Here is a 13,126-nt window from a genome sequence, read left to right as displayed (position 1 = left end):
TAAAATGAAGGCACTTACTTGTCTTTGCTGGAATCATCAATACCCTAAAAAAGAAAGAGAGAGAGAGAAAGAAAGAAAGAGATTGGGCATCATGTTCAAGAACACACAGTATATATAATAGTTTTGATACCACCATTCTCTTTACGGTAAATTTCAAAAAATGCAGAAAAGCTTGCTAATTGCAATGAATACAGGTAGTCCTCATTTAACGATGGTAATTTGAACCAGCATTTCTCCTGCTAAGTGATGTGGTCATAAAATGTGACGTTACATGACCGCATTGCTTAGCAATGGCAATCCTGGCAGTTCCCGTTGCTGTTAAGTGAGAATCGTGGCTCATTAAGCAAGGACCTCCTCTCAATTTCCTACCACCTTCCCACAATCGACGTCAGTGGGAAAGGCGATAAGAAGTTGCAAGTCCCAGGCAGCTTGCAAGCCAGGTGGGGGAAGGGTATGTGGATGGGTGCAGCGGTATGCGCGTGTGTTTTTAGGCTCAGGAATGGCTGCGGCCAGCTGGGGCCGACTTACCCGAACGACTTGCGTCCTCCCCTGCTGGCTTTCGGCAAGAAAGCCATCAGGGAAGTTTGCAAACAGTGAACGTGTGACTGCGGGCACTGCAATTGTTGTAAATGTAAGCCAGGCACCAAGCTTCTGGATTGCGATCACATGACTGTTGGCGTGGTGCAATAGCCATAACTTCAAGGACCAGTGCTACTCATTCAGCACCGTTGCACCTAAGTGGTCAGTAAGTAAGTAAGGAGTGCCTATACAATTAATTCTATATGTGGTGAAGTTTTGTAATAATATGGTTACGGTATTCTTCAAACTCAAAACTACAACTCCCAGCATGCTGATGGTTATGATACCAGGAAGCCCAGACATTGCAATTCTGATATCTTTGGAAAGCAGCGCTTTTGGGAAGAGCACAACTAGTAAATGTTGCCAGCAACATAGTTTTCAATCAAAAATCTTCTCTCTCCTTTTTTTTTTTGGCAGACATTCCCTGGACGTATTTGGGATTATTAGTATTCCCACACATGTATACAGGTAGTCCTTGTTTTACAACCGTTTGTTTAGGGACCGTTAGAAGTTATAATGACAATGAAAAAAGCGACATGACTCTTTTTCACACACACGATTGTTGCAGCATCCCCAATGTCAAAATTCAGATGCCTGGCAATTGGCCTGTGTTTATGATGGCAGCAATGTCACAGGGTCACGTGACCCCCTTTTCTGACCTTCTGACGAGCAAAGTCAATGGGGAATCCAGATTCGCTTAACTAACTGTTACTAACTTAACAACTGCAGTGATTCACTTAACAACCGCGGCAAGAAATGTTGTAAAACGGGACAAAGCTCACTTAACAACTCTCTTGCTCAACAGCAGGAATTGTGGGCTCGATTGTGGCCATAAGTCGAGAACTGCCTGTACCAAATTAGATATTCCTGGCAGCATTCACCCAAAATTGATAAGGAAGGAGGGGTGGTGGTAGTGGTATTTGCAAGCCTGGTTTTTTTTTTAAAAAAAGAAGCCGCCAGAATCTGAAAATAACGTTTAACACAGGTCAGTACTTGAGCAAAATGGCTCAGCTGAGATCTGCATACACGGGACTGATTGGGGTAGATTGTAGGGGTGAACACCGAAATATAATTTTATCATATTTTATCTATATCTTACATTATTGCATTTTATTCTATTTTCATCTTAGATTGCATTTTATTACAATTTCATTTCAAACTGTATTGTATCCAATTCCATTTTAAATTGCTTTTATCAAATTTCAGCAATAATTTGTTTCTGGAACTCTGGACTTTGATATGGCCCAAAGGCAAACAAACAAACAAACAAACAAACATTAAAGGCCGTCCTTTTTCTCTCTGCTCCAAATCTCTGAAAAGCTGAGAAAAGAAACCTAATAAGCCGGTTGGCTGTGAACTTCTTTATACCAACACAAGGAACAGGAGCAGAGCCCTTCCCTGGACCCTCCCATTTCAAACACACAGGTAGGTGCAATAAATCTGACTGGCTTGGGCTGGTCTTTGGCCAACAAAACAACATCTCCTCACAGCTTGCCTCAGAATAGCAGAGATTTACAGCTAAGAAGCAGGGCGACCTGCCGGCTGGTTAATGCTCAACTTAGTATGTGTGGGAAAGAGGTTCACAGAGAGTTTGGGAGGCGAGAGTGAGTTTGCAGAGAACAATAATTACCAATCTCTTCTGCCTTAAAACAAAAGGTCTCCGTTTTCGTATCCAGTCTCTGACTTCAGGCATAATTCAAGTATTTCTCACCTTGACAGTCTTTGGAGTTAAGTTGAGCAAATAATGGCAGAGAGGAGGAGGGGGGCAATATTAGAGGGGTACAAATGGACCTGACACCTCATATTCTTACTCCAGGTCATCCTTGACTTACGAACACAATTGAACCCAAAACTTCTGTTGCTAAGTGAGACATTTAAGTGAGTTTTGCCCCATTTTATGATCTTTCTTGCCACAGTTGTTAAGTGAATCACTGCAGCTGTTAAGTTGGGAAGATGGCTTCTCCATTATGGACTTTGCTTGGCGGAAGGTCGCAAAAGGTGATCACATGACCCTGGGACACGGCAACTGTCATAAATATGAGTCAGTTGCCAAGCACTTGAATTTTGATCACATGACCAGGGGATTTTAATGGTCATAAGTGTGAGAAACCTTTAAGTCACTTTTTTCCAGTGAGGTTGTAACTTTGAATGTTCATTAAATGAATCATAAATAGAGGACTACCTATACTATATATATATATATAGTCTGTTGATTGAGCCTAAAAGCCTTCTAGAGTAATCATCAATTACAATTATTTTTTGCCTGGCATTCATCATTAACAAATTATTTTTAGCTGAAGAATATAACACAGATAAATGTTATAAATATGTTGGATCAGTAATGTGAAAATAATAAGGGCAGTACGAAAACCTGGACTAATTAAAAATATTCTTTATCTGCCATCTAAGAAGATGGCACCACGCAAACCTCTCCAAGTTAGATACAATACAATACAATAGTAGAGTTGGAAGGGACCTTGGAGGTCTTCTAGTCCAACCCCCTGCCTAGGCAGGAAACCCTATACCGTTTCAGACGGATGGCTATCCAACATCTTCTTAAAGACTTCCAGTGTTGGGGCATTCACAACTTCTGGAGGCAAGCTGTTCCACTGATTAATTGTTCTCACTGTCAGGAAGTTTCTCCTCAGTTCTAAGTTGCTTCTCTCCTTGATTAGTTTCCACCCATTGCTTCTTGTTCTACCCTCAGGTGCCTTGGAGAATAGCTTGACTCCCTCTTCTTTGTGGCAACCCCTGAGATATTGGAACACTGCTATCATGTCTCCCCTAGTCCTTCTTTCTCTTAAGCTAAACATACCCAGTTCCTGCAACCGTTCTATGTTTTAATCTCCAGTCCCCTAATCATCTTTGTTGCTCTTCTCTGCACTCTTTCTAGAGTCTCCACATCTTTATTACATCGTGGCGACCAGAACTGAATGCAGTATTCCAAGTGTGGCCTTACCAAGGCATTATAAAGTGGTATTAACACTTCACATGATCTGAAGGATGTGAAGGACCACACTGAGAAAATCCAACCTCAATTCACCATCTACCTTACTTCACATGGAAGAGAAAAGTGAAGAGCTGGTATGGACTGGGTCCAAACCATTTCAGATATTTAAAAGGTCCAGAACACAGTCATACCTAAAAATGGTTGGGAAGCCACTGCCATTGTTTCAAAATGATTGAGTTGTAATCAAACTATCTAGTCCTGATCAACAACCTCTTTATTTTGCATCAGCTAAAACGTCCAACATGACGTAAAAAGGCAGTGCTACCTACAATCAATCATTATGGTAATTTAAATGGGATATTATCTGGGCAGGCAACATTGCAGCCAGGCTACCTTTACAAGAACAGATACCGTTAGCATCAGAGGTGGAATTCAACCAGTTCTGACAGGTTCTGGAGAACTGGTAGCGGAAATTTTGAGTAGTTTGGAGAACTGGCAAATAGACTGGCCTAGCCTCCCAGCTAATCTTCATTTGTTGTCCTGAACAGGAGAACAGAACTGGAAAGCAGGTTACTGGGATGGGGAGGGAATGGGGATTTTGTCCAAAGTCCTGTTGCTCAATGGTCCAAAGTCCTCTTTTCTGATGAGAGCAACTTTTGCATCTCATTTGGAAACCAAGGACCCAGAGTATGGAGGAAGAATGGAGAGGTCAATCAACCACAGTAATCCCATGGTCATTGAAGCAGGTTTTAGTGCTTTTGGCAAAAGTTGCTCTCATCAGAAAAGAGGTCTTTGGACCACTGAGCAACAGGATTTTGGACCACTGTGCTTCATTAAGACCAGGGTCAACGCAGCCAACTACCAGGAGATTTTGGAGCACTACATGCTTCCTTCCGCAGACGAGCTTTATGCGGATGCTGACTTCATTTTCCAGCTGCCCACACTGCAAAAAGCACCAACACCTGGTTCAATGACTGTGGGATTGTGGTGCTTGATTGGCCAGCAAACTCGCCTGACCTGAACCCCATAGAGAATCTATGGGGCATTGCCAAGAGAAAGATGAGAGACACGAGACCGAACAATGCAGAAGAGCTGAAGGCTGCTACTGAAGCATCCTGGTCTTCCATAACACCTCAGCAGTGCCACAGGCTGATAGCTTTCATTCCACGCCGCATTGAGGCAGTAATTGCTGCAAAAGGGGCCCAAACCAAGTACTGAGTACATATGCATGCTTATACTTTTCAGAGGTCCGATATTTTTCTATGTACAATCCTTGTTTTATTGATTGCATGTAATATTCTAATTTTCTGAGATGGTGGATTTGGGGTTTTCATGAGCTGTATGCCAAAATCATCACAATTATGACAAATCACGGCTTGAACTATCTTGCTTTGCATGGAATGAGTCTTTATCTCATATATTAGTTTCACCTTTTAAGTTGCATTACCGAAATAAATGAACTTTTGCACAATATTCTAATTTTTCGAGTTTCACCTGTAAATGCAAGTTCAGCATTTTAATTACGTCTCCTGAATTAGATGAAAATAAATATGGCAGTAATTTGGATGGTTTCTGTGCACTGGCAACATTGCATTCCAAAGCCCCCTATGACCTCAGGCATTTCATGCACGCAGGGAAGACTGGGGAAGGCACAGCATAACTGCTAGCAACAGAATTTCAGAATCACCTTCTGAAAATAGCTGTTGTGGTAAAGCTGAAATCATTTAAGAGAAGCACTTCCACACTGTTCTGCCAGTTGGTTGCTCAAAGAGGACATTTTGACTGAAAGATCCAGGAGAATCAGCATTCTTCCTTCTCTCAACCTAAAGCAACATATTCTTTGCGCCAAAGAATCCAGAAAATCTGGAACCCGAAAATCTGTTTCATCTGACAGTGACTAGAGCAATGATGGCTAATCTTTTCTAGACCGAGTGCCCAGAGCGTGTGCGCGTCCCTGAATCCCCAAAATGCAACGTGTGCGTGCCCCCGCACATGCGTCCTGCCCTGCCCAAGCCCCGCACATGCGCTCATGCCCCCCCTGCATGTGCCCCACCACCTCATGCATGCCCACGCCCCTCCGCATGCCCACGCCTCCTGCACATGCACGGCAGAGATCCAAAGACCAGCTGGCTGGCGGGAGATGCGCATACATGCGCAGCAGAGCTGAACTGGGGCGACAGCTCAAGTGCCTTCAAAGAGGGTGCTGCATGCCATAAGATCACGATCACGGGACTAGAGTAATGCAGCCACCATCTACCCATTTTCAATCCCAATCTTACTTCCACCAGATTCTTCCCTAACACCAAATTTGCTCCAGTTCTTTTCAATTTTCAAAGTTACTACACTGATGATGGACAGAAATAGCTTGACCTCTTCACCTAATTTTTGCCCCATTGGGTTGGAAAGAAAAAGAAAGACAATTCTATGGGACGTGGCAAACTCAGATCTACCAAAGAGGTCTGAGAAATTACTGCAAGATGCTGTAGTAGTGCCTTGACTTTAGAATGGGAAGGGGAGAAAAAACTGGAACTCTCATCAATGGAAACCATCCTACAGCTGCAAGAAAATGCTGCAGTTTTCTCTTGTTCTGCTCAAATACACAAGACAGATTACAGAGGCTTATGGGTATGACTCACGAACAGGTTAGGGATAGACTGTCATGGAAAAAAAATCATGTGGCTGCTAGGAATCAAAAATTACTTGATGTCACATAATCAATCAATGCATATGTGGATGTCATCTTCATCTCAAGCCTCCTAGGATTAAGCAACCATGGTAGGATTGGTCTGAGAAATCCAGACCCTGTTTAAATGAATGGACTTCTTTCATATCCTGCCATTCAGTGGAGCAGAATTAGTGCTTTAAGGCAGCACCCTGAAGAGATATAAAGCTATTTGACTGGGATAAGGAAACTGACACAAAAGGCAATTGTTTTTAAACAAAGTCAAATTCCTACCAAGAAAGGAATACAATGACCTCCAAGTATTTCATTAAACAGTAATACATAACAGGATAGGATCCTTCCCAGTGGTGGGATTCCAAATTTTTTACTAGTGGTTCTGTGGGCATGGCTTGGTGGGTGTGACTTGGTGGGCATGGCAGTGGAAGGATACTGTAAAATCCCCATTCCCTCCCCACTTCAGGGAAAGGTTACTGCAAAATCCCCATTTCCTCCCAATCAGCTGACATTCGGAAGGCAGAGAATAGATAGGGACCAGTCAGAGGCAGTATTTACCGGTTTTCCGAATTACTCAAAATTTCTGTTACCAGTTCTCCAGAACTGGTAAGAACCTGCTGAATACCACCTCTGATCCTTTCGCATTTTAACAACTAGTAAACTATTCCATCGCAATGGATTAAATAAGCCAAAACAGAGGCTGTGTGCTATAGCCGCTACTACCAACCAGTGCAACAAAAACTTGTCAGACAATGCTCGTCAACAACTGGCAGCCCTGCTACAAAGAAGATACTAGTGGAACTCCCTCTCAGATGCAAGTAGTATCATGGCAACGGATGCTAGATTTCCAAATTTCATAAACAATCTGTACCATAGCAACAAACTGCCCACAACAAATCAAAAGCAGCCCGTACAATGAATGACGGAGCACTAAGAATTCTCACTTAGCAACCATCAAGAGAGCCACTAATGGGCAGCAAATTGCCCCCAAATGTGGTAGGTGAGGGTGATCATAATGATAAAAACTAGCTTGTTTTATTTGGATAGCAGATTTAATTTGCACCTTGGCAATGAAGTGAGGAAGCTGCCAAATGAAAGCCTTGAACAAATTCATGATAAGAAGAAGCAAATCACATGACAAAAAAGAAAAAATATTTCAAGGAGCCAGACTCCATACAGAGGTTATATTGACTGGACTCGCTTATGCTAAAACATAGTTCGCTCTGCACAATTGGGTAGTTTTAGTAATACCCAAAGCATGTTTATATACCAGAATGGCTAGGCTCATACAACATGCTAAGTCAAAACCAAACAACCACATCCTGGCTCAGCAAAATGTTTGAAGCCAGGCAATCTGTTTAAATCCCTGATGATTTGAAATTAATGCAGGAGAAGGGGGGGGGGAGAGAATAACACTGTTCATTTAGGCTTTCCCTTTTCTAAGGAAAGGAATAGGGCTCTGAGAAAGAAGCGGCACCTATTTTGATTCATTAAAAAGAACTAATCAAAAAAAATATTTTTGAATGCAGGAGCAAGCAAGTTTCAACAGGAGTCCGGCAATTAGTTGAAAAACAAGAGATGAACTGATACTTAAACTTATAGATTTCATATCTGTTATCAAATCCCTCCCCCCTCCCGTCATTTCAGCTGATGAAATAAAACTTGGATTCTCTAGATCAGTGTTTCTCAATCTTGGCAACTTGAAGATGTCTGGACTTCAACTCCCAGAATTCTGGCTGGGGAATTCTGCGAATGCTGGCTGGGGAATTCTGGGAGTTGAAGTCCAGACATCTTCAAGTTGCCAAGATTGAGAAACACTGCTCTAGATTCTGCACAAAACAACATACAGATAGTCCTCGACTTAGCAGTTCATTTAGTTCACCTCAACAGTTCATTTAGTGACTGTTCAAAGCTACAACGGTATTGAAAAAAGTGACTTATGAGTGCTTCTCACACTTAACGACCGTGGTAGTGTCCTGGAGGCCATGTGATCACAATTCGGCCGCTTAGCAACTGATTCATATTTATGACAGCTGCAGAGTCCTGGAATCATGTGATCACCTTCTATATAACCTTCTTTCAAGCAAAGTCAATGGGGAAGCCAGATTCACTTAACAACTGGGGCAAGGCATGTAATAAAATGGGGCAAAATTCACTTAACAAATGTCTCGCATAGCAACAAAAACATTGGGTTCAATTGTGGTCATAAGCCGAGGACTATCTCTATTGAACACGAATGGGGAATTTCGATTTTTCAAAGTGTTGTTACAATCCTGACCATTTCAAAATATTCCTGCCACCTCCGTTCCAGTGGGGGTCTTATATTTTCACATGCTGCTCCCTCTTACACTGTGTATGTATGTGTGTGTGTGTGTGTTTATTTTCCCTTAATCCATATTTTTCTACAGCAAAAAGAAGCAAAGAACAGAGAAAAGCAGAGAAGCTAAAGGAAGTGACGGCAGGAAGGAAGAAGAAAATGCTCAGAGGAACTAGATTCCATACCCCGTAAGGAAGGCTAACAGCAGCTGGATGTGAAGGAAGGGAAAGTTGAAGCAGTGGGTTGTTAAGGGTAATAGAAACAGAAGGTTCCTTGTTTCAAATTCCTCTGTAGTTCTGCTTCCTATGTGCAGTGGAAAGCTGCAGCATAGATGGAAGCAGAGTGAGACCTCAATTCTTTTCCCATGTTAGACAACTTCCTGCAAATAAAAGAGGTATACAACACTGCATGGGATAGAGCTTTCACTCTTGGCTTGGAGTTGAACAGACCATTCCATTTTCTTGGCATGATTTTGTACATTAAACAACAAGCTCAGTGCACTGCATGTTAATCCTTATATAGTTCTTTGGTTAAAAGATGGCCACAAGAGAATTGCAACTCCTGTGGGAGTAAAAAACAAAACAAAACCCACACACACACGGAGGGCAAAAAAGTTATTTCCCAGCAGAAAATAAGACAGCCCACGAAGGATCGGTCAAGGCCGGCAAGGGGATTGAGATGGGAGGGAGTGGAGGGTGAGGAAGAAACCAGGAAAAAAACCTCAGGATCAGGATTCCTCCGCACCACTAGGAAGGCTCATGGGTGTATAGTGCAGGGTAATGTGTGCGTGTGTGTGTGTAAAACCCACAATCCTCATTCCTTCACCCAAGAGAAATTGCTCCAAATAATTCAAGCATAAAACGCACAGTATCTTCCCTTGCTAATAAGCTTGCCTCATTTATTAGAGAGACCTCTACTTACAACCAAAATTTCATTTGAAATTGCATCTCAGAGAATCTTTCACTTTTAAATAGCTGCTACCCAGCAGTGGGATTCACTTACCTTCCCTACCGGTTCGCAAACTTGAGCACACTCGTATGTGCCTTCTCTGCACATGCGTACCATCTTCTGTGCATGTGCAATACTCACGCATTACATCGGGAAGGGTGGGCAGAGCCTCCCACAGCCGCCGCTACCGGTTTGCCCAAACTGGAGAGAACCGGCTGAATATTACCTCTGCTGCTACCCCCATGGCCAAAGCAAACCCATTCGGAGAGGAATCAGACTTGGAACACTCTCCCAGCTGCCAAACATCTCAAGAGCTCCTCATACCAGGAACAGTAGTGTTGTATTCCCCGACTTACGACCGGGGATTCCCTGGCTGTCAGCTAGCAACAGCCAAGCCGCGTCTGATTGGCTAAGACGAGGCTTGGCTGAAGAGCGGGCTGTTCCCTTCCTCTTATTGGTTTCCCTGCTTGACAGCTCCGTATAAATAGCTGTCAAGAAGGGGAACGCGTGCTTCTCTCCTGTATTGCTGTGTTACTGCTTGTTGCAATAAATCGTTAGATTTACCTCAGCTGTGTCCAGCCTCATCCTTCGCCCACCATTTAATAAGTAGTAACTATACCAAACGACAGTGCTAAGCTCTGATTGGCTGATTTCTTACAAAGATGGAGCATTCATTTAAGAGCCGTAGAAGAGTCGAAACAGACCGTTGCTACTGCAATACTGTGTTCTTACAGTAACTGACCAACAGCCTCTTAGAAGCCAACACATACTGTATGTAGAACAAAACAGGTGAGAAACTTCCCCTTCCCCCAGCAATAACAGTATTTCAGAACAATGCTGTGTCTCAATATTGGACGTAAAATGCAGTCAAAGTACTGGACACTGATAGCCTTATCTTCATAAATTCATCTCACCCCCCCCCCCCTTTCAATCTATTTAACTCAGTGACTATCACTGTACTTTATGGTAGCAAATGCCATAATTTAGCTATATATTAACAATTATTTATGCCTCGTCTTTCCCTAAAATTACTTAAAAAAAAAAAGATGTTCAAATACACAAACCAGCATTTTATTTCAACTGACTCCTCTCTCCCGTATTCAGATAACATTCATAATGTATTTAGATATTAACTGAGATTGTGTATTATATTAAGCCATGATTGTCAAGCACGGTTTGTGAATAAATGGCAAATTATATCCTCTAATATTAAAACAGGACACTTCTTTAAATCTTCATGCTGTTTTAAACACTTGTGAGAATCTTGTCTCAATTTGAACCATATTTGTTCAATAAGCAGCAATGGTTCCTTTATTCCTCTAAGTCAGGGATGTCACACTCAAGACCCGGGACCCAGATCCGGTCTACAGGGTGCTTTGATCTGGCCCACAGGGCCACCCTAGGAACAACAAAGGACCGGTCCGTGGTGCCTTTGCCAGTGGAAAATGGAGTTCGGGAGTCCGAGCTCTGTTTTCAGTTGCAGAGGGTTGCAGGAAGCTGTCACAACTGAAAGCAGAGCTTGGGAGCCCGTTTTCGCTGGCAGAGTACTCGGGCTACCACCATGATGGTTGAGCTAGCCATGCCCACCCTGGCCTCCAAAGGTCAAACAAAACCCTAACGCAGCCCTCAAATGAAATTGAGTTTGACACTCCTGCTCTAAGCATTAATGATCATTTATAAAAAGCATCACATTATACAATGCCCACATTATGTTGAGTGAAATGTAGAAACCTAGTCTATGAATATTTATAATAAATATTCTGATCATAAATCTCATCGTAAGCTTTGTAAGTTCCAATCAATCTTAAGGAAGCTTAAGTATATTCAAGCACTTATCAATTAAAATAAATAACTTTAAAAATCAGCACAAGAGTTAAAAAAAAAAGCTAGAAACAAAGCTTCTAGTGGGTGAATGAATAGCCTCCAAAACATTTCAGGAGACAGAGGTGGATTAGAGACTCCCTAGAAATGCATGGAGAATGGGACAGAAGTACATCTCCATATTGTCCACTCTTCAGGCCATCCATTTATGAGAAGCATTAAGCAGATTTTCCCCAAAGCTTCCAACTGGGGCAGATAGCTATGGGTGTGGGCACAGAAGTGAAGATTCTACTGCTGAGTATCAAGCAAATAGATGATATAATGAGGGTGATAAGGTTACTTTTTTCCTCAGGTCAACAGTCTATCTTTCACAGAGACCATATAAACTCTAGCTCTGACATGTTATAGGTATAGTTTTATTGACAATTATCCTACTATATTCTACTACTGTAGTTTTATTGTTACGGCCTTAAACCATTTCCCACATCCTATTCCCTCAGCCCTGCATTTCAAGGCCAGTTTTTTCAACCCAAGAGAGTATTCATGTACTTTAAGCACCATTCTAGGCGGCAAACAACTTCTAGGTTTTGAGTCTATAGATTCTGAAGCCAATATCTTTTCTCCTAGCATTCTCCTTTGCTGCATAATGAGTGTCAAGATGAAGAAAGAACACTTCACTATACTACCTATTCAAAGGGTAGCACAGGTAGTCCTAGACTTGCAACAGTTCATTTAGTGACCTTTCAAAGATACGCCACTGAAAAAAGTGACTTATGACCGTTTTTCACACTTACGACAGTTTCAGCATCCCCATGATCATGTGATCAAAATTCAGATGCTTGGCAACTGGTTAATAATTATGACCGTTGCTGTGTCCCAGGGTCACGTGACCCCCTTTTGTGACCTTCTGACAAGCAAAGTCACTGAGGAAGCATATTCACTCAACAACCAACTTACTAACTTATCAACTGCAGTGGTTCACTTAACAATGTGGCAAGCATGGTAAAAGGGGGCAAAACTCACTTAACGTCTCCCTTAACAACAGAAATTTTGGGCTTAATTGTGTTCATAAGTTGAGGACTACAAACTCTACGAACTGTAGATAATGTCAACTGTCGCACTGGCACATGCAGCAAAACAAATTCCTGGAGCATTGTTTTTCCAAGAGTATAGCTTTACTCTCGACAGATATCTTTTACTTTAATGAAGAGGTAAGCAACCTTTCTTTACGCGGATGATTTTATTTCCTAAGGGATAATCTATCCATGAGAAAAGACTAAAACAGCCCATACATACATGGAGAGAACCATTCCCTCCATGACACTTCCTTTCCTGACATTCCATTCTCCTTAGCCAGGTTGCAAGAAAAAGAAAGTCAACTCTTGCTGGAGATTTGAACAAACCATATTACAAGTTTGCTTAGTATCAGGGATGGGATTCAGCCAGTTTGGACCGGTTCGGGCGAATCGGATGCTAATTTTACATCTGGTTCGCCGAACTGGTTGTTGCAAGGGCTAACTGGCCCCTCCCCTCCCCAGGAGTCTCCATGCGGCCCAATTTGGATGCCAGTTAAGTGCAGGGCCCGCACGGAGGCTCTGGGAGGGTGAAAAATGGGCCTCCCGGAAGTTCCGGAAGTCCGGAAACAGCCCCATTTCCAGCCTCCGGAGAGCCTCCGGAGAGCCTCCGAAGCCTGGGAAAGGCCATTTTCGCCTTCCCAAAGGCTCAAGGAAAGCCTCCAGAGCCTGAGGAGGGCGAGAATCCCCCCCCCCGCCATGGTGAAGGAGGGCGAGTAAGCCACACTCACCATGGCCACGCCCACCCAGCAATCAGGCTG

The 13,126-nt window shown here is 42.7% G+C and overlaps 1 protein-coding gene across 2 annotated transcripts in view; it reads right to left on the bottom strand.

Moving 5' to 3' along the window:
- Positions 1 to 13,126, bottom strand: part of ADCY6 (adenylate cyclase 6) — a 78,793-nt gene that overhangs the window by 26,992 nt on the left and 38,675 nt on the right. For both annotated transcript variants that reach the window (XM_081956079.1, XM_081956080.1), the window contains one exon: positions 19 to 44. In XM_081956079.1, the coding sequence (XP_081812205.1) occupies positions 19 to 44 (26 nt within the window). The remainder of the gene's footprint in view (positions 1 to 18; positions 45 to 13,126) is intronic.

This window comes from Natrix helvetica (assembly GCF_964273705.1).
Source record: "Natrix helvetica genome assembly, chromosome: 1".
Classification (NCBI taxonomy): Eukaryota; Metazoa; Chordata; class Lepidosauria; order Squamata; family Natricidae; genus Natrix; species Natrix helvetica.
This window is presented reverse-complemented; position numbering and strand designations above follow the sequence as displayed.